We start from the raw sequence: 23124 nt of genomic DNA on the forward strand, positions 1-23124 counted from the left end.
CTGCTATTTTTGAAAAGTCGTGAAAATGTGCGCAAATCTTTGAATATATGTATTTTTTAAGTGAACATTTGTAACTCAAATGTTGCTTCTGGGGGGTCCCTGTAACTAAATATTTTGAGATGTGGGGGTCCTTCACATGAAAAAGTTTGAGCATCACTGACATGGATACATAGGTTTCTTGGCACACATTTTCACGATTTTTCAAAAATAGCAGATCTACAAGCTCGCAGCGCTGTGAGCTTGTATATCTGCTATTTTTCAATAGTTAACATTCATGACAATTAATCGTCATGTAAAATGTCATATCGTGACAGCCCTACTTCCATATATAACACTAGTTCTTAAACCTTCTCATGTCAAGGACCCCCAGATTGATGTATTTGGCCTCGGACCCCCATCTGAAAACCTTGTGCCAGGGACCCCCAGAAGAGAGAGAGAAAAGAAGAATACATTATTCAATATCCTCAATATTTTATTCAAAAATAGATACAGTACGAGCTTGCAGTGTGGCGCCAAATGACACGCTGTGAGCTTGTATGCCTAGATCTACGGTAACCAACATATAAATGGACTATAAAAGTGGTTAAAATGATTGTGATGCTATTTTAACTGATTTTTCCTACCCTGCATTTGGGAAACTTGCATGAAAAATGTATATGCACCCAGTAAGTGATCATTTTAAACTGATGCTTGTGTCTACATGCTGGTCTCATGTGTAAACAAAACAAATGCCACACAGTGATTAAAATTATTTATAGTTTGTTTATTTTATTATCTCTTTAGGAGCTAGGAAACAAAGTAAACCAAATAAATTGTAACATAACTTTGTACAATGCCAGAAGCAGCGGTTATGCAATAGTGTGACGGGAAACAAGGTACACAATGGTGTTCATGTCATCCAGGGAAGCTGTAACAAATCGCACCCGACTGTGTGGCGCGTCAGAAACGGCTGATCTACAAGCTTGCAATGCATCGTATCCGCGGCGCATCGCCAGCTTGTAGATCTGCTATTTTCGGAGTGCCGTGGTGTCGTACGATGGGAGCATAAATTAAGCATAACACTGATTCAGGGCCGGGGACACAGTGGGGACACATAAGGAGAATGGTTGATCAATATCTCAAAATATCTGTGGTTCCAGTGTGTCAGATTCAGCTCCTGCAAGTTTTTTTTTTTCTTATTTTTTCTTATTTTAAATCAGCGATGGCATAACACTCAAAATAATATTACAATGTGGACATTAATATAAAATAAGCAAAATACAGATGGTAATTACAGATGAGTAAAGAAATAACATCGTCGGGCTCTTTCTTGATAAAGGCGCACAACGAACGGAGAGATTTCAGGGTAGGCATGCTCTGTCATACAAAAAAAAAAAAAAAAGGAAAACAACAAAAAAAACAACAATGAAATAGATTAAATTGATCTTTTCCTGTTGAAACCACAAAATATTGATGGTAATTTCTTTTAAACATCAGTCAAAGTAACCAAATAATTTACTGTAAAGTACAAAGAAATCGCTTTTCGCTACTGAGGTTATGTGCTGGAAACTTTACAACTCAGTTCTGTATTCTTGTAATTTTTTACTTAAAAAAAAAAAAAAGAAAAGAAAAAGAAGAAGAAAAGAGATTTGATTTCCTCATATTGTCAACCTGATGAATTATTGAAATGTGAAGTCTGTGTTTACAGGTTAAGTGAGTAAAAGTCCAGTCCTTTTGCATCGCAATGTCCCATCGGGTTTTGTCCGTGATGATCCTTTGCTGGCCTGGGACTAAAATGAGGCAGGAGGCTCTATAGGGTAGCCAGATAAGTCGCCCTCTTTCAAAGTCGCCCCCAAACTCGTTTCCCAACGTGTCTGTGGCCTTAAGCTAGATGCAGAATAGACTAAAATCAAATATTTGCTTCTGGGGGTCCCTGGAACAAAATATTTTGTGATGGGGGTCCGTAGCCAAATACATATCATTCTGGGGTTCCTTCACACGACAAAGTTTGAGAAACACTGATGGCAACATAAGTTTTTTTCAGAAAATTGTTATGATTTAGAAGACATTTGTAGAATGTGCCTATCAGTGGTTAAGGACCCCCAAAATATGTTTTTGGCCGTGGACCCCCATCTCAAAATATTTTCTTCCACGGATGGACCCCTATTGCAAACTTTTTTGTTCCAGGGACCCCCAGAAGCACAGATTTGATTTTAGTCTAATCTGCATCTAGCTTAAGGCCACAGACCCGTTGGGAAACGAGTCTGGGGCGACTTTGAAAGAGGGCGGCTTTTCTGGTATTCCTCTATAGTATATAGACTCTAAACACCCCACAGACTGAGCAGTTCCATCGTTTTCAAATGGGAGACATTTATCCAACATACACCTCAACATTTCATTACAGCAAACATTCTCAAGCTGTCATTTAAAGAACTTGCTCACACTGCAGGGCAAAGCTCACTTGTTTCTCAAATCTGAAGTTTTAGGTCTGTCTACAACTTTGTTATTTGCCAAGACAATCGTGCGACAAAGTATGAATCCGCTGTCAGTGACCCCCCGAGAGTCCAGACTGAGCCACATATTTAGAAATCAGGATTTGAAACACATTTACAGTAAAACAACCTAGGGAATGTGGTTCAAATCTGTTCCACAAAAATCTATTTCCACGTGTGCGTTTATTTTTTTTCTGGTTATTAATAAATCAAATCTCATTCCAATCTGGTTAGGCCCCATAAGATAGTATCGGATTTGGCCTGCCAGTGTGAACCAACAGCTTTAACCCATTTAGGCCTAAAATTATTGAATGCTTTAACCAGTGAAAAATATCAGATAAAGCTCACAGCAAATCTGCTATTTTTGAAAAAGTTGTGAAAATGTGTGCAAATCTTTGAATATATTATGTATTTTCAAAGCGAACGTTTGTAACTCAAATTTTGCTTCTGGGGGGGGGGGGGGGGGGGGGGGGGGGGTCCCTGGAACTAGATATTTTGAGATGCGGGTTCATGGCCAAATAAATATCATTTTGGGGGTCCTTCACATGAAAAGGTTTGAGAACCACTGACATAGTAGTCTCTCAAGAACAGACTCACTGAGCTCCAGTTAAGTGAAAAGGACCTTTTCTTTGACGATGGCTGGCCAGATTTTCAAAAAAACCTTAGAAGGATTCAAAAGACACTTATAGAATCGGGTCAAAATTCTAATTTTCACGATTTTTCAAAAATAGCAGATCTACAAGCTTGCAGCGCGGCACTCGGTGCCGCGCTGTGAGCTTGTATATCTGCTGTTTTTCAATAGTTAAAGCAGTCAATAATCCTAGGCCTAAATGGGTTAAGCGCAATACATGCTCTTTCCGATGTCCGAATTGTATTTACTCAGAACCTTTTTTTTTTCAGACGCCAATTCTGCTCCTCCAGATATTCCAACTTTCCAGACAGTTTCGGAAAGCCTGTCCGAAATAGAACCTTTCAGAAGTCGGAAGGCACATGTATTGACCTTTACTGTCAAAGTGATTGTGGCTGACAACATTAACAAAAGGAAAGCCATTGAAATGTTTTTTTTCCCCCCTGTCTTTTTTTATTTTGTTAGTTTTTTCCAGTCAAATTGAAACAGTTTATGCAAAATGACGAGATTAATGAACACAACAATGAACAGTGATCCTCAAAAATAATAATAATGAAGAAACAGACTCAAAAATTAAAGATTGAAAATTGTAAAAGGTTAAAGAGGGAACGTGTCTTCGCTTGAAGAGAGATTGCATTTCCTTAACCACTTAAACCCTGGAGTCCCTGTTTTTTTTTTTGTCGTTATTGGCGAACATTTTCAAAACATTTAAAGATCATTTTTTAAAAAGGGGAAAGAAATAGCCAATCTACAAGCTCATTATGTGTTGCAGCGCGTTGTGAGCTTGAAGATTGTCTATTTTCACTTTTCCTCATGACAAATTATATTAGGGCTCAAGTGGTTAAAAACGAGATTGTATTTCCTTAACTGTCCACCATGGGGTGCTGTTGACTCTGTAATGGAGGGGGCTGAGGAAACGATGACATGTTGAACAAGAATGAATAGTATGACTAGATTGTTTTCATTATTTCCATGTGTTTGCCGTCTGGGAGATCGAGCGCGAGGGGATCATGTCCAGCAGGTACTCCCTCTGACGGGCATCCACGCTGCTCGAGGACTTATGGCCTGACAGGCTGGGGTTCACATAGGCCATGGTCACGCCTGTGTGACACACACACACACAAAACAAACAGGAGAGAAAGTCAGTCAGTTGACAGCAACTTGACAGTGTTTATAAGTAGGGCATGATTCAGCAAAATAACATATGGTTCCTAAACGCGAGCACGCACACGCACACACACACACACACACACACACACACACACACACACACACACACACACACACACACTTCTAAAGGCATAACGTAATGATACCAGGAGGAAACCAAACCACCAATCTAAGAGGGTCTAAAACAGGAAGATGAGGGGTCATTGGTAGCGGGGCGATATGTTGTGGGGAGCCTCGTCCGAAAACAACTTTGCCATTTCGATTCCTCCTGCCATGTGTCCTATTAGCCCCTTTTCCACAAAAACATCCAGGAACTAGACTAACTATGCACTAGGTTCCTGCTAAACATCCAGGAACTAGACGAACTATGCACTAGGTTCCTGTTAGTCTCGCACAGCCAGAAGACTGGAGATGTCTGCCTACCAAAACGTCTGATGACAATTAAATTCAATGTAGGCGCTTTAGCACAGGAGAAAAGAACCGCAGGCAAACCTGCGCCTACTGCTTTGAAAAGCAATCATGTTACTTGACCAAGTTTGAATGACTGCCTTCCAAATCTCTGCATTGGAATTGGAACTGCAATGCAGTTATTTAATAACTCTCCAAATTGTTGCCATCCAGTTTTAGCCCCTACAGTGACTTTAGATATCACTTGACATACAGTAAAGGTAGACAAAGATCTGGGATTATCTGGCTACACGTAACTGGGTTCATGTGCTGTCCATAAGAAGATAAGAGGTCCTGAGTAGGGTCTTCTTAATGAAATGATGCTCGACCAATCATTGTCACACAAATAATTGCGATTGATTGATTTAATTGTGTTTTTGGCAATGAACATTTGAACATACAAATCAAAATGACAGCTCATGCATTCTGGTTGAAAAGGGGCTACTGAAGACTGATGATCTTTATCAATCTTTTACACCTAATGTATTCACAGTGAATTGTCAAAACAGTCCCGACAACTGGGACTTCTGAAGGATAGGATTGTTTTTGGACCAGACAGAAGTTGAAAAGTAGGAAGAGGACAGACATCACGGTGCAAGTGGCCAGTGTTGCGTCAGGATCTAGTGGGACGCCACCGTTTTTAGTGCACTGATTCTCATCACCACTGTGGGTCCTTAGTGGTTTTAGTGGGACTCTTGTCTACTGGGTTTAGTGGGGAGTCATTCTACTGGGCAGGGCTGGGCAATCAAAAGCGATATTTAGAACCAATAGCAGACTGAATAATCGAGGTTGTTTATATCCAACTAAATAAATGAGTCAGATTAACCACATAATCCCGTAAAGCAGTGTTTCTCAAAGTGGATTCCAGGGACTCTGTGGGTTCCTCTAGGGGGGTCTAAATGGACCCATACAAGTCTTGAACTCTGACAACGTACAAACGGAACCAAATGGACCCGTTAATGTACACTGTCAGAGTTAAGGGGAGACCTTGACATTTAAAAGTTTGAGAAACACTGCCGTAATGTACTTTGTTATACGATGGTGGGGTACAAAAATAGTGAAAGTAGCCGATCTATTGAGCTTGTTGATCTGCCGTTTTTTAAAAATAAAATAAAAATAACAATCATAAAAATTTAAAATGTAACATTCATTCAATTGAGGCAAAAGTTTGAAATGATCACGACACTGATTTGAAGTCATATCGCCCAGCCCTACCACTGGTTTTAGTGGGAGAGAACTGTTGTTGAACTGGTTTCAGTGGGAGAGGTCTACCTGTGTTGCCCGTGCTGCTCTGCTTCCTCCATGCAGTGGCCGAGGCAATGCTGCCTCCGCTGACATTGGTGCCGCCGCCGCTCCCACCACTGCTGCTGCCCTTTGAGCTCTGGGAAGAGGGGCGGGAAACATAGGCGTGCTTACCTGGCCGGTTGACCAAGGCCGCGGCCGCCACGGCGCTCTGCAGCTGAGAGGAGGAGGAGAAGGTGTGGGGTCCGCGACTCATGGACCCCATGGATGAGGAGACACTGCGGGACAGCTGGCCCTGGAGGGGGGGGGGGGGGGGGGAGGGGTTTAATAATCGACTCAATACACACACACAGCAGGAAAATAGAGACAATTCTACACGAGAGAATCAAGAATAGTATGTGAAAAGGTGAGACAACACAAACCTGTAGTTAAAAAGGTATAGTTCACCCAAAATATAGCTTTTTTCCTAGCGTTTATTCACCCCATGGAAACTTAAATTTGTATGTTTTTGTTTCATTCCTAAGCCAATAATTTGATGACAAGTAGTGGTGCCTAGGGATGGCCAAATGGAGATTTTTTCTTAACCGATAACCGAAAGGCCTTATCAGTTAATTAACCGTTAACCGTTAAGGAAATGTCTTCAAAAATGCGTTAAGGAAATGTGTTCAAAAATGCGCTATTTTAGCGATTTAAAAAAGGAAAATACACCCGTTTTTCCCCATAATAAAGTGCCATATTTACACATTACAAACAATAAAACTAGGAGAAAGAAGAATACAAATGTTTTCTAAAAGAAATGTGTTTTTGCAAAGAAACGGTGGCATTGAAATGATCAGTCTGTAATGTGATGCGCTTTCGCCAGGCACGTGCGCACATACAGCAAAGGGGGCTGGAGCCCTTAACTTTTATCAACAGAATTGTCCACCAAAAGGCCATTCAGCCCATGCCTCTCTAACATTCTGTGCACTCTCTGGCTATTGCCTAACTAAACAGCCGCAGCGAGATGCTCGTATGTAGAACAATAACTTTCAATCGTATAACTTTTGGAATGGTTGAATCGGCTAAACGTGATGTCCATTTCATTAATTTTCTTCTCTCTCGCCCGTGTTTTGTGTGTGCTGATGCAGCGATCATTGAATTTGCGACTCTGAGCTCAGCTTTGTTATTTTCGCATATCCTACTCTGTAACCAAGACGACTTTAGCGTTCCTCACGTCATCAACATGTAACATTAGAAAGTTGTGTTTTAAGCTCTTCTTAAACGGGATTCAATGTGACGGGGTCTGTTTTGTAAAATCCAATCGACGACGGAGCATTTGTTGAATAAGTCAGCGTGTACGACTCGCGTCGCAGACTCGCAGTTGCGTGAATGCTGGATGTTACACAGATATTGGTGTCCCAGAAATGTGTGACCACAGCGCGTATAGTTGCATGGTTGATGACTTGATGTTGCGTAGATATTGGTGTACGGGGCTTTTGGTGTGACACATGGGTTGATTTCCTTTTTCTTTTCTTTTTTATCGGTCAAAATTGACCGTTAGTGCGTTGGCCATCCCTACTGCCCTATAGAGACACAGAGAGCCTTCTTTGTTCCCAATGGAGAAACAAAGAGTCTCCTCAAATTATTGGCTTAGGAATGAAAGAATATCTATGAATTTAAGTCTGCTTGGGGTGATTAACTCTGAAAAATCACACTTGTGTGAACTGAGCGGTGGAGGCAATGTGTGTGTGTGTGTGTGTGCGTGCATGCGTGCGTGCGTGCGTGCGTGTATGTGTATGTGTGAATGTGAGTGTGAGTGTGAGTGTGCCTGGCCGGCTGGCCTGAACAACAGCGCCCCTCCCTTAACATGTATGGTCAGAAAAGGTACTGCAGGCTACATACAGAGACAGACACGCACGCACGCATACACACACACACAGCCACGTATAGGAGACGGTGTAACCACCGCTCAAAAAGCTACTCCCCCAGCCAATCAGGTTTAAGAATGAACACACACACGCGCGCTGCATGTGTCGTACAAATAGCACATCTCACTAAAACACAATATCCCACACACAAAGGCACATGACGTTTTACATCGTATTATTGCACATAAAACATATGCACACATAAATGTGCACGTCATCATAAACATTGTCTATTCAATAAATTCACAAAACCCGCGTCTGCTGTGTTGTGCGCCCAAGCAAAATTAAGGGTCCATTTGGACCCCGGACCAGACGTTTGAAAACAGTGGGCTGAACTTGTGCAGAGAAGAGCAACAGTCCTCCTTCCTTACCTGTTTGATGTTGGAGGAGTGGTGGTGAACCATGCTCTGCCCCCTGCTGTGCTGGTGGTGGTGTTGCATGGAGGAAGACCTGGCCTGGGCCTGCTTCAGCTGCTGGGACACCAGTTGCTCCGCCCGCATCGCCAGCGAGGAGGAGGACGAGGAGGAGGACGTGGTGGCGGCGTGGGAGACGGGTGAGGAGGCCGCCTGCTGGAGGATGCGCTGCTCGATCTCCTGCTCCTGCTGCAGCGCCTTGACGAACGCCGCCTTCAGCCGGTTGGTGTGCTCGGCCTTCAAGGCCTTTTTCTGATTGGATGACATACAGTCCTCACAGAGGATGGTCCCGCCTTTGGCCTTGTCCTGCCTCCAGCGGCAGGTGAAGTCAGTGTTGCACTGGATGCAGGTGTAGGGCTCTCTGGCAGCAGGCTTGGACATGGACACTCCCGTCCTTCCTGTGGAAGGGATTCCAAGAGATTTTATTTGACACGTGCACATACAATACACGCATGCACAATGGAATGTTGGCTCGGCAGACTCCGTCAGAAACTGCTAACAATGTCCATCACAGTCCTTAAGCTGTACAACGAGACACATAACGGACGAGTGAAAAGGACTTCCTTCCTAACCTAGACTGACGGAACTATTGCTGTATTGACTTTGACCCCTAAGGACCTTCCAGGGAGAGTGCTCATGTGCGTCTTGCGGTGACACGCTCCCAAGTTTTTCTTCTTCTCTGAGCTGCTTTTTTTTGTTAGTTTTTTCGCACTGATTTTTGACTTTGCACTATTAGGTTGTGTTGGTAGTTTCTGAGTATTCTGCTTTGTTTAACAATGTCAGTGAGATACTTGTTGCACTAACTAGCATTGACTGTTACGGTCTCTTTTTGTAAGTCACTTTATGTATATATACTTATATATTATTCGCCCCCTCTATTGATGCACCTTTTCTTTATTGGTACTGTACTGCTCTTTTTTCTTTTACTCTTATCTATCTTTTGTCTTACTTCTCTGTAACTTTGTAAATACTGTATACTGCTATGCTACAACTGGACAACTGAATTTCCCCCTTGGGATAATAAAGGTATCTATCTATCTATCTACAGTGTATTTAGGGTGCATTCAGAGGGCTCAGAGCGCCGTGGGAGCATTCAGAGCACACACTGACCACTCCGACTGAAAAGTCTGGTTGTCCCAGCGTCCGAATGTTGGAGATAATGGCAGAGGAAGTCATAACGAAATGAAATAGTTGCAACTTGCTTTGCAATAGTTGCAACTTGTTCTGTACTCTAGATAGTATTTAACATGTATTTATGCATAACAAAACAGGTAGTAATCATTTATAGAATGAATAAAAGTTCATTTGACTTCTGACTTCTCTGTTTGTATTCTGAACCGATATCAGAGTGGCCCTTGAGTGGTGGGGGTTGTGGTTTGGCAGCCAAGGTGCAAAGTTTGGCATGGATCGGGGCAACGGTGGCGGAGATATGAGTAGGGGAAAAGTGTGACGTGACGGACAGACTGACTGACACACTGACTGACAGACAGACAGACAGACAGACAGACAGACAGACAGACAGACAGACAGCCGGTGAAGGTTTTGATAGTAACTGCGACCTGATGGTCCAATAATCTGAGTTCCCAGGCCAGAAGTTTTTTTTTTCACCACTAGGGGGCGGTTGATAACCTGATAGATATTATGTGGTGACACTGGACATCATTGTGCAGTGACAAATGGAGTGTACAAATGAAGGGTCCATAAATGTTTTATGACAGATATGAATTCTACTGTCATGCCACCAAAATGTGGAATGCCCTACAACCAGCCATCAAAAAGAGACACTCCCTACTCCTCCTTTAAAACCGCACCCGTCTGCAATCTGCAACTGGATCTGACTAGATAAGTCTTCTAGCTTGCCAAAAGAAATTACCACATTGTTTTTCGGCAAATACACGCCCCAAGTATTCATGATTTTGATGATGGTGTTCCCAACTTGGATATATAGTAGATTATTATACATTCTAAAACGGCTAGTTCCATTCCTTGATTCTGATTGGCTGGTTGCTGTGGTATACGAGACTATAACCCACACCTTGAATCGGTTTTATATCAAACCCAGGTGCGTTATTTCTTTCCACAGTGTTCCACAGTGCACCAGTTATCTGCACCTGTGTTGTTTCTGCAGCCTGGCCAGGAACTACTTTCTTGTAGCTGGGGACTACTTTCTTGCAGAGCAGACCTTATTGTGTATTATTAGTGAAATAGAACAGTTTTAATTCGTACATGTCTATGATTTTTCATGTTGCCATATTGTAACCGTTTTATAAAAGCAATAAGCCACACGAGGCTTGTGGTTACCTGTATTTTACACCGGCTGAGAGGGTTGGAGACACTCGGCTGCGCTTCGTGTCTCCCTACGCCTCTCAGCCAGTGTAAAATACAGGTAACCACTCGCCTCTTGTGGCTTATTGCTTCAATTTAGAATATAGAAACAAACAGATGGTTAACCTTCTGCAGCCTCAAAGATTATAGTGTAGTATATCCTTTTAGGATATAAACGTCTTGATAGAAGAGAAGTTAGACCAATTAAAGGACAACTTTGTTTTCTTTTACAACAAGGGTTCATATTTTAGATTGTAATTAGAGAAAAGATGTGTTAAAATGTTTTAATTTACTGCTTTCTATTGTTTTAGCGATTTTAATGATTCCGATTTAAGTGGGTGGGGGTATGCGCACAAGTAGCTAAATATGTATTTTTAGACACAATAAGCCCATTCCCAAGAAGCACCGCAATCTTTCATCAGCAGATGTGACTTATGGGGGCTAGTAGTGTTACTGTAAATAGTAATCGCCGGCTTATCGTGTCTAGAAAGACTATTTAGCCACTTGTACGCTGCCCCCACCCACTGAAATCAAAATCGCTAAACTTGCTAAAACAATAGAACACAGTAAATGAAAACATTTCAACACTCATCTTTTCTTTTCTCTAATTACAATCTAAAATATGAACCCTTGTTGTAAAAAAACAAAGTTGTCCTTTAAAACAACGGCAGTTTTGTTAGTTATATCTATACTATAATTTTGCGAATGTCTGAGTGAGTGTCTGTCTGTCTGTCTGTCACAGCGTTTCTCCTCAGTGGCTGGAGCAATTGATCTGAAATCGCATCACAATTAGCATATGAACACACCTAACATAACTGTGAAGCCCGTTTGTCACTTTCACAAATCGTATGCTGTATATTAGCATTTCTATGGTGTATCTATATCTATTTCGCCTACAGTACCTTTTGTGACCACACATGTTAAGGGAGGGGCGCTGTTGTTCAGGCCATGCACAATCACACACACACACACACACACACACACACACACACACACGGGGGGGGGAGTGTGTGTGTGTGCGCAGGCAGGCGGGCGGGCGGGCGGGGGGGGTGGGGGGTTCTGGCCCTGTTACAGATGTTGTCCAAAAATCATGCAGATCGGTACACAGTATCTCTGTAGCCGTTACATGGAACGGGTATTTCTTACATTGATGCTCCTACATATTAGCATGCAAGCACCAGTTAAAGTTACTTTCCATCCCTCATATACTGTGTGCACAGTGCACATCCCATAACCCACACACTGCACATCATTTCGGAGCTCATATCTTTGAACGGGTAAGGGCTAGTAGTATTAACAATTGAGGAGGCAGACCAATGTATGTGCAAAATGATAGTTTGAATGCCTTCAGACAGCTTATTCCCAGGCATTTCTGCCTGAGAAGGAGTTATTGAAACGTGTTGCTGAGTAGTATGTCAGATTTTAAGTAGGGCTGGGGATTGATTAAAATATTTAATCGAATTAATCGCACGATTGTCCATAATTAATCACGATTAATCGCAAATTAATCGCATATTTTTTATCTGTTCTAAAACTACCTTAAACAGATATATAATACTCATATCAACATGGGAGGTAGACAAATACCTAGTTTATTCAAATTCTATATGACAAATAGGCTTACTGTCCAGAATATTTGAGAACATGTTTCCATTAGGACAGATTTAAATGAACTTTTATACATTTAATCACTTTAACCACAGCATCCCTATTCTGGGGGGAACATTCACCAAAAATAGCTGATCTACAAGCTCACAATAAGATGCGTTGTGAATTTTTTTTTGTATGGAAAAATTACTGAAGTACAGTGCAGCGTTTTACAAAGCATAGAGGCTCTAGGCTTAACTGAAGTATTGATAGGCTACATTTTAAATATTATCAAAGTATTCTGGGGCAAAATTTGCGTTTCCATTAGGACAGATTAGAAATAAATTAACTTTTTACTTGGCATTTAATCACTTTAACCACAGCATCCCTATTCTGGGTGGAACATTCACCAAAAATAGCCGATCTACAAGCTCACATAAGATGCGTTGTGAGCTTGTAATTTTTATTTTGTGAAGAGTTTGTGTATGGAAAAATTACTCAAGTACAGTGCAGCCTTTTACAAAGCATAGAGGCTCTAGGTTTAACTGAAGTAATATTGATAGGCTACATTTGAAACATTATCAAAGTATTCTGAGGTACCGCACCCTGGACTGGTGTTACGATTATGGCACCCCTAGTTCACTTTGATAAACCCTGTTATTATGTAGACACTGTGATGGCTCGTTGGTAGCCTTAGATTAACAATACATTAACATTAACGTGACGACCCCACAAATTGCGGTGGTATTGCTTGGAGATTATAGGCTATAGCTCGCTGAAGATGTGTGGCACAAGGCATTATGCCCATCCAGTTCCCTGGCCCCTGCGATCATGTTGTGTGCACTGTCGGTGATCAGCAGTTTGCTGACTTTATTTTCAATGATACACTCTCCGCCTACACGCATGGTGGAGGCTTTGGGGCAGACAAGCACAGACAAGTTCCAGGGCTAGTAGGCTACGTCTGAAGCTAACGTGAAGCTAACGTCTTCATAACAGTCAGCCCATGCAATAGAAGCCTCCACTCCCCGTCAAAATAATGCGCTGTGTCTCGAGAGAACTGTGATTACTGAGTGAAGTCTAATAGTCTCTCCAATGAGTGCAACCGTGGTCTGTCTGCCCCTGCTGCCTGTGTCCCAAAACCTCCACCGCTCTGACTGTCTGTGTGACTGCCTTGTTTACTACTGCGTGTCTCTGCAGGCTGCATTCGCTTCCTGGCTACGGGGTGCACCGAGGCTCAAAACTCACTGCACCGGGGGTGCAAAAATCACCGCGTTAATCGCGCATTAAAAATATTATCGCCGATAATAGGATTTTGCGTTAATTAGTTAATATCGCGTTAACTTCCCCACCCTTAATTTTAAGACAATGGTTTGTTCATTTGCCAAAACAAAAATATGTAAACATAGCTGTCTGAAGTCATTAAAACTGTTCTTTTTGCATTGTACAGTGGTCGTAACTCTCAATGGTTTTTGCTTTGGATTTGTGCCTTCGTCCTTGGGAACCCGAGGACTCTCCACATTGTTGTGGAGTATTAACATATTCTACCATACAGATTGATCAAAATAGGCTATATTGCACAGCAGTCATTTTGGAGAGAAGTTGGATCTCTTATCACTTAATTCCTTCACAGGTGTTACCAATAATACTAATGAAGGCTCTGTTACATTCTGATCAAACAGAGTCGGGGTGCTGCTGATATTGTGCATGTTAGCTCACTGGAAAGACTCTGCTACACCAGTGGGTCTCAAAGTGTGGTCCAGGGACCCTCATGGTTCTTTGGGGGTTCCAAATGACCCCTTAAATGTGTGTAACTCTGAGAGTGTACAAATGGAACCAAATGGGTCCATTTGTACACACTCAGGGTTATGGGGGTCCTTGAAATAAAAGGTTTGAGAACCACTGTGCTACATGAAATGAAACAGAGCCTTCATTAGTATCACTGTTAATGCAAGTCTAAAGACCATGTAACTTGTATATACCTCTGTGGATGTTGTCCAGTAGGTTCTGGACCACCTCCTCCAGTCCCACCAGGTAGATGAACTCATTGTTGGCGGCAGAGGGCAGGAAGTTGAACTCGGGGGCGGGGGGCTTGGGCGGGGGGATCTCCAGCAGGGTCTTCTCCAGCTGCTTCCTCAGGGCCAGCTTGGCGGCGGCCTGTCGGGCGGCGGGGGTGTCGTTCACGTTGACCACCGATACGCCGCCGCCGCCGCCCGACTGGGAGGTCAGGCTGGACGAGACCTTCAGGCCACCGCTGGCTGAGGCCTGGCGGAAAGATACAAGTAGCCTATATTAGGGCTGTTATACGATTATGACATTTTACATAGCGATTAATTGCCACTCAAAATAATTGCGATTAACAACTTCATTGTGTTTTTGTGGACAACTTTAGAGCCGATCTACAAGCTCGTAGATATGCTATTTCCACTATTTTTGAAATGTTTGAAAATATATGAACATTTTTCAACATGGAAACGATAAGAAAAGAATTGCGATTATGTCAGACAATTGCGATTAGACGATTATGTTATAATGGTGACAGGCCTACCCTATATGATAGTTCAATCTACTGTCATGCCACCAAAATACGGAACACCCTACAACCAGCCATTAAAAAGTGTGACTCCCTAGTCGTCCTTCAAAACCGCCATAAAAGAGCACCTGTCTGCAATGTGCAACTGGACCTAGCTTGCTCTTCTGGCTTGCCAAAGGAAATTACCTCATTGTTATACTTTCACTGCCCCAAGTATTGATGATTGTATAGCTTACAGTTAATACAGTATATGTCTTAATGAATTGAATACATAAACCCACAGTCGAAACAAACCCTCAGGGTTTTTTGTGTTATCTTTTAGCACGATTGTATAACAACTGTACCTCTGTACTTTTCGCAAACTGTTAATAAAGTATTCAATGGATCAATCAATAAAAACTAATGACACAGAGTTGTCAGCATGCAAGACACAATGTTATTTCCCATAAATGAGGCCATATTTATTTCAGTCTCAACTCTTTTAATTTGTCAAAGTATACCCTTTTCCCCTCTTTCTTTTTTCTATGAAACCCCAATCTATAGACTGAATCATCATGACATCTCTCCACAACCAAACATGTGTTTCCGGGGAGATAACACCAGCAGTGTCTTCGAGCTTTATTCATGTGTCATACAGTATATGGAAGACACTTATGACATTGAATTATTGACTATTAGAAGAAAAGGTCCCTTTTTTCCTTTTCCTACAATGTTTTTTTGTTGTTTTGTTTTAAAAAAAATAAGAGAAAAATAATAATTCAATACATACAATAATAATAGTGGTCTATATTTACTGTATATCCACAGGTTGACAAACTAGACACTTTATTTGATATTGTGAAAACGTCCATAGACGTGCGTTTGTTTACAAACATTGTGATCTAGTGTTAAGAACCGTAAAGAAATGGGAGTAGGCCTATGGGACGCTTATACGGGTCCATTTGGTTAGTTAGTTAGTTAGTTATTAGGCTAGTTAGTCGGTATTTTAATTTCGAATGACACAATCAATCAATCGATAATGCTGAGAAATTCTCAACGTTCTCAGAATACGTTATCGTCATCGTCAGTAGTGCTTACAAACGTGTCGCGATGCGACGTGTTGTGATCTTGTAGATCTGTTACATTTTGTACTTTTTTGTTTGTTTTGATGGTGCTTTGAGAAGTTTGAGTACATTTTGATGCCATTACTGTAGTAGGCCTACTTTTGAGCACCTTTTTAATTCCGGACTTTTACATGTAGGCCTAACAGACAGAGTTTGCAGTGTCGATACTTTTTTTTTTTTTAAATAAACATTTTTCCCAACACTGGTTATTGATTGATTGATCTCAAATTGAGATCGCTGCAGACGAGAACATGTCCCATCTTGTTTCATAATTCTTAAGTAACCTGCCTCCCCGCACTGCTCCTCAACGCAGGATGCAGGGCACGTGTCGGCCCGCAACAAGTTGATTGAACTCGCATAATTGCAACTACAACACTACGCTTCCAGTAACACATTTTCAATACACATACGTACCGTAACCCTTTGACCATCTTTTCTGCGAAAGAAATTAGTGATAGGCAGTTGCCAGGCCATTTTTTACTCGGATCGGACGTCAGAAGAAGAAGCACGAAAAGTGTTAACGACGTTACGCCAGTATTAGTGACCAGACCAAAAGCAAAACATTCGGCAGCACGAGTGCACGTGTGTTTTGAAATAGGAAGCGCTGTATTGGGCGTAACACCGGGACCCGCCCCCCCCATATGACTGCCAGATCCGTCATATCAAACTTGTGCCGCAGCCTATGCGAATGCAAACCAGATAACACGGAGCTTATAAACGTGGCGTGGGACACAATCACACAAATTCTGAACCTAACCCTTACCCTAAACCTAACCCTAACAAATGTAGGACTAATGAGATGTCGGACTTATGGGCAGTCCACAGAAGGATCACATTCACATAGAATTTATGTAATCACACGATTCACACTAAACAGTCACTTAACCTAAACCTAACCATTTGTAACAGTGCTTAATTATGAAACCATTAATTTGAATTATTAAATTAGTCAAATTGATTAACATCACACAAAATGTAGGCCTTATGTCTTAAGTGACTATTAATTAACAGTGCCTATTAATTAACATAAGCCTACACAAAATGAATGCCTCAACATAACCATAGGTTATGTAACAGAACCATAACTAGAACAGAACCTAAACTTAATTAACATCACATCAGACCCTTGCCTAAACATAATATCACATCGCTTACTGCTGCACATTGCATGCACAATGCATGTAGATCCTATGAACACAAGAACGGTCTGCCCAAATCACGGTCGCCCTGGGGCAGATCCGGGCGATGTCTGAAAGGTCGCCATAGACCAGTGGTTCCCAATTTTTTTTTGCTCAAGACCCAAAAGACAAATTAGACCTTTTCCCAGGACACAAACCAATGAAAATAGCAGATCCACAAGCTCACAGTGTGGTGCGATCGACTATCTTCACTACTTTAGAATTATTATTATTTTTTAATTCATGGCATGTCTTAGATGTGTTTGTTTGTGTGTTTTAAAATGTATTAAAACATATTTACAAAAATAAATAAAAATCATTTGAAATATATATTTTTTCAATGTAGAAAAAGAAAATGGGATTTTTACTTGAGTTTGACCAATAAAAATAGTCAGATTCAGATGGTTCACACCACCGTCAAAACAGTTTTTTGCTGTACTTCTCAACTTAATGTTGGGCTGTAGCAATGAGGTTCTGGCTGTAGTCTGTTCTCACCAAGCATAGGGCGAGCGTTCCGCCCCGGTGGGTGAGTGTTCCGGGCGGGGCGAGCGTTCGGCACCTGGGGGCGAGTGGTCCACCGCCAGGGGTGAGCGGTCCACTCAAAAAAAGTATCGTTGCAATCTGGGATACCCAAAGGTTCCCAGTTTCAAGTGTCCTTGGGCAAGACTGATTGAAGGCCTAAACTGCGGTCTGCCACCGATAAGCAAGTTGGTGCTTTGCATGGTTGTCTCCACATCGTTGTGCATAATGTTAACGCACATTGAAAAGCTCTCTGGATAAAGGCGCTATAGAAATGCATGCACATTTAACCTTTTAGACAAGGGCTCCCTGGACCCCACCAAGCCCAGTCAAAAAATAGTAATCCTTAAAGACCCAATGAAATGATTATTTGGGGTATTTTATTTTGAAGTTTCAGTTTGAAAAGGAAGCCTGTGTATTTCTGAACCAATCCGAGTGGACCAGCCCTTCAGGCGACGGGATTTAAAATCTGAGTAATGGGAGCCAGCAATGGGAAACAAACAGGTAAATGTAATCAAAGGTTCATTTATATGCAAGCGGACCTGTCTATGTCATCACTTTTCGAATTTCTGTTCACAGGAAGTAATTAAGAATGGCCTATTTAGGGACCTTTGATATAAATATACAGAAAATGTGTTTATTTTCTATTTTTTTGGCATCTAGTGTTAGGTATGGCCATATTATCACTACAGATATGCTCTAAAAGTGTGAAAAACATGTTTTTGATTTCACCCTGTCTTTAAGCATTTTCAATCAGAGAGAAAAACGCTTTTGGAGAGAAAGACGCTTTTGGAGAGAAACAAGTCACTTTTAGAGCACTGCAGCTGTGTGTATGTCTGTATCCAGCTGATGTTAGCTAGTTAGTTGACGGCCGCTTGTCAACCAATGCATCAAAGGAAGGCAATTATGTCTCTGCACTGTCAAGTAGCTGCTGTTATACAGAGGCATACTTTTCAAGCAGACTGGTTGGTTCTTAACTTACTTTGTTTCAACTTTAAGGAGTGCATTTTCTCCTTGTGTGACACTCAACACAGGATTTAAGAATCCCAGGGCTAAATTATTAGTACCACAACCAATAGTAATTATAATAATGGTTGTATAAGAGCGGCAACAACAATAGTATATCTGAACTGTCGCTGGAGTAGCGGGAACGCCGCCGTCGCCCCCCTGCAATGTTGTAGTCCTCAGCTTGGTACCCTAGACATAATTCGGCACTTGGGGAAAACTAATTGGGGAACCTTGTTTTAGACCATTCACTGTACACTGCAATGAAGAGAGTCCGCAGCAATCAAAGTGTATCTGATGAAAGGCAAAAGACCCCCTTGTGGAAACTGATCATGATTAATTCCCTAGCGGTTCTGCAACAGCATTTTAAAAGTAAGCCTATAAAAGTCAAGGGTTCCAAAACATTTCAGGCTGTGGACTCCCTAAAATAATCAGATGTGAACTTGGGACCCCCCCACCCTGACAAGCTCTTGGAAAGGAGTTGAGGCATTTACATTTGATTCTCAAACTTTTTCATGTCAAGGACCTCCAAATTAATAATGTATTTTTGGCCACAAAAATATTCAAAAAGACTTTTGAAAATAACATATCTTCAAGCTGGGGGTCTCAGTGTGGGAGAACCACACTGGCCTAGTCAGCCCTAGCCTGGCCTAGCCAGACTATATACTAATGCAATGCAGATAACTAACTGCAGTATATATCCCACCGTGTGTTAACATGGGTGGATTGTTTAGCTGTGCTAGGCCAAGTAGCCAACGTGGCTGCAGTGGATCTTCTGCACCTGCTGCAATGTCCTCCGATCTGCTCTAGCACTGACAGACTGCAGTGTCTGAGCCATGTTCCCTTCCCTCTACCACTCGCCCTTGCTTGGAGGCACAGAAGACATTGCCATAATACTGTAAACGCTCCCTCTATCATTTGTAAACTTCACCCCAGTTGGTGTTGTACTTGGTCTGTTCTCCCCCTCTAGTCCACTGTTTCCCAAACACTGGGTCGGGAACCATTTGTGGGTCGCAGACACATTTTTATGGGTCTCTTAATTTTTTGTTTCCTACATTTTTTTTGTATTATTATTATTATTATTTCAAAACATTTTCAAAATACATTCTCCAAAAAGCAAAATGTCATTAATACATAAAATTAAAAATCTAAGAAATTCCATGAATTAGGAAGCAAATGTTTAAGAAGTAGTGATTTTCTTCACTATTTTCACTCGTTTTGGTGCTGGGAAAATGTCTAATCTCTCTTTTGGGTCACGGGCTAAAAGGTTTGGGAACCACTGCTCTTGTCTACACCTAATATCTTTGCAGAAAATAGACAATCTAAGTGCTCACAACATGGTGCAACACACTTGTGAGCTTGTTGTAGATCAGCTATTTTCTGCAAAATGTTCCCTCCAGAATAGGGATGATCGGGTTCATAACTTAAACTACACGAAACATAGCATCCCAATTCTGGCCATGTCATAAGCGAACAATTGGCAAAAATAAAAGTCTACAGGCTCAAACAGCATTGTGAGCTTTTAGATCTGTTATTTCCTCTGTAGTTCTCCTCTGTAAACTGGCAGGCGGGAATGATATAATATGCAAGTAGTAAAGCAGGAAAAGTAAGAGTTGCTTCTGATGCTGTACACTTTGTGCTTTTATAATCTGGGCTTAAGGGACATTCATAAGTCATGTGGCTCAAGTCAATAACTAGACAATGTGGTAGTGAATGTTGAAACCCGGCCGGGTCATGTCAGTGTTTTACAGTCGGGACTCAGGACACACAGCTTGAAAACGGACTATCCCTAACAAACCTAGACATTTGGTAACCCAAAAACAGCTGCTAGCGAACACCATATGACTGCCCACAATCAACTAACCACTTGAACCCCAGCATCCCTATTCTGGGGGGAATACTTGCCCAAATTAGCCGATCTACAAGCTTACAACTCGTTATGGTATAGACTGAAATAATTAGTTATTATAACTTAATAAATAAGGTCCGTTTTACTAGGAATAGAGGGATTAAGTGTTTAAATGGCTCAACATAAACTAACAAACAACAATACTGAAACCATGTTTACAACGGACAATGATGTTATTGTCAACATACATTTGCAAAACAGTCATACAGAAACTTGCTAGCCTCCAGCAGAGCCACGCCATAAAAATCTCTCCCATGCAGGAATATCTTATGTTTTTACACAACTGGACCACAGAACATAATATTCCCAACAAGTAATCTATCCTGGAACAATGCCATTTACACATCGTTGCTGTCTGGCAGAAGCCTCTAAACTCTATATTTATTTTTAGTAGTGTTGTAGTACTCGAGTCAATGACTCGTCTAGACTAGAGGTTTCAAGTCCGAATTTCCATTGACTTGGTCCCTTCTTACTCGGTCTTGACTCGGTCTTGGACTCTTCCCCCACCGAGTCCACTCGAGTCAAGAGTCACAACAATGCAATGAAATAATTGTATTATACCCATATTATGAAGTATAATAAATAATAATAATTGTATTATACCCATATTATGAAGTATAATAAATAATAATAATTGTATTATACCCATATTATGAAGTATAATAAATAATAATAATTGTATTATACCCATATTATGAAGTATAATAAATAATAATAATTGTATTACACCCATATTATGAAGAGCAAATTCACATTAACATTGTAAGAGAGCTGTCTGGAGCTTTTAATTAACGAACGAATTACGAATTAACGATGATGTGTGTAAATGGTTTAGTAAGTAAACCCATAGTCTGGAAAATGTGTCAATCTTGTGCAAATAATAGCAGCAACTATAAACTTCTCAAGATGTTAAATGATGTCCTGAGAACCCCATAACATTATACATTTCTTTGTTTTGCTCTCAAAGTGAACCAGAGTAACACCTTTAACTTACAAATGCAAAGAAAAGGGAAAATACCCACTGACTGCAAGGTCTAACACCTCACCTGTGTGATGTTGACCAGCAGGCTGGCGTTTCCGACGCTGCCGACCCGGATGAGCCCCGACTGGATCAGGCCCCTCTGGTTCTGCCCGCCGGGCGCCGAGGCCCGGGGGGCCAGCAGCAGAGGAGGGGGACCCCCCGAGTCCCCGGACGCAGCCAACTGCTGCTGCTGCTGCTGACGGAGGGCCTGGATCTGCTGCGGAGACACAGAGATGGGCTAAAACCGCCACGGACCAGGGAGGAGGGAGGGAAGGAAGGCCGGGGACGGTTCAAGGGTGGACACACATACAGCCGCAGAGGAGCGCAAGCGGCACCGCAGCGATGGACAGATACCAAGAGAGGAGAGAGACAGAGAAACCCAAATTAGCCTCCAGCGTTGTACAGTATACTGCAATGTACAGTAGTGCATCGCTGCACGCAGTTAAGTCCTGAGTGTTAGTCTAACTCAGAGAGTGTATCAATGTGTCACATTTGTACGAGTTACAAATGGATAAATGAACACACAAATGGATAAATTAACACCAACATTGTGATATTAGACCGCAATTATGAAATCATGAAACGCAATTCATTCAAACATCTTATTTTTGTCCATTCTTACCGAGGCACAATCATAACAAAATATATAATAATAAAAGCCACATAGCCCATTACACACCATTTGCAGCACTGGTAACCATTGCTAGTTTTTGTTCAGAAAAAGCGGTCTCCGTCTCTCCAGCTCATTATTAAACAAAAAATGCATTTCAGGTTGGGATACCATTTAAAGCCAATCAGAAGAGAGAACAGAACAGGACCAGGATAAAACTGGAACACTGAAGGTGATACATGATGATCTTTGTGGGGTTCTGTCTCGTCTGCTGGTTGGACTTGAATTGCTATCCCGGCCTGAAAATGTATTTTGCGTTTACTAAAGAGCACTTACACCCCTAAGCGATCAGGATAATCCTTTTAGCCAGGATGGCACAGCTCTATAACATGGCAACAACAATGTCAAGGGTATACAGATCACACAGTGGCTCACCTGTGACCCTCTGACCAGAGGAGGCATGAGGATCTGGGAGCCATGTTTGGACGAAAGCTGCTGGCCACCTCGCACCAGGGGAGGAGGGATGACGGTGCCTGAACTCCTGCCTGTCACCATCTGCTACACAAGTAATATTATCACTGTTAATGTATGTGTACAAGTCACAGTTAACTTGATAGTTCACGCCCAAAATGACATTTCTTCTATCGATTACTCACCACATGGAGACTTGAATTCATGGAGTTTTGTTTTTGCCACGTTCCTAATTAAGCCAATAATTTGAGAAGACTCTTTGTCTCCATAGGGAACCACTGCTGGTCATCAAATTATTGGCTTAGGAATGCGACAAAAACTAAAAAAATATCCATGAATTTAAGTCTGCATGGTGTGAGTAATCGATTAAAAAAAAGTTATTTATTGGTTGAACTATCCCTTCAACTTTCAGTTACGCTTTTTCAGTTTGCAAAAAACAAGATGGTGACTCATAATGGCATGGATTCATGTGTATCTCGGTCTCTGAGTTCATGTGGCCAGACTTCAGTATGATGTCAGTGGTAGGGCTGTCACGATATTATAATCTCATGTACACTTGACACAACATGCTACCCACATTTTCACAAC

At 41.7% G+C, this 23124-nt stretch overlaps 1 protein-coding gene across 8 annotated transcripts in view; it reads right to left on the minus strand.

Moving 5' to 3' along the window:
- Window positions 1-2953: 2953 nt before the first annotated feature.
- Window positions 2954-23124, minus strand: part of LOC308285630 (transcriptional repressor p66-alpha-like) — a 45537-nt gene continuing 25366 nt past the window's right edge. The window contains exons 6-11 of one of the 8 annotated variants that reach the window (XM_080726453.1): window positions 22501-22620; window positions 21481-21669; window positions 14170-14452; window positions 8237-8676; window positions 5989-6253; window positions 2954-4200 (exon numbers count right to left, since the gene is read on the minus strand). In XM_080726453.1, coding sequence (XP_080582579.1) covers window positions 4064-4200; window positions 5989-6253; window positions 8237-8676; window positions 14170-14452; window positions 21481-21669; window positions 22501-22620 — 1434 coding nt within the window. In that variant the 3' untranslated portion in view covers window positions 2954-4063. Of the gene's footprint in view, window positions 4201-5988; window positions 6254-8236; window positions 8677-14169; window positions 14453-21480; window positions 21694-22500; window positions 22624-23124 lie in introns of all 8 variants that reach the window. The other 7 variants (XM_080726452.1, XM_080726448.1, XM_080726451.1 and 4 more) reach the window with 7 other exon arrangements.

This window comes from Nannobrachium achirus (assembly GCF_963921795.1).
Source record: "Nannobrachium achirus genome assembly, chromosome: 5".
In the NCBI taxonomy this organism is placed as follows: domain Eukaryota; kingdom Metazoa; phylum Chordata; class Actinopteri; order Myctophiformes; family Myctophidae; genus Nannobrachium; species Nannobrachium achirus.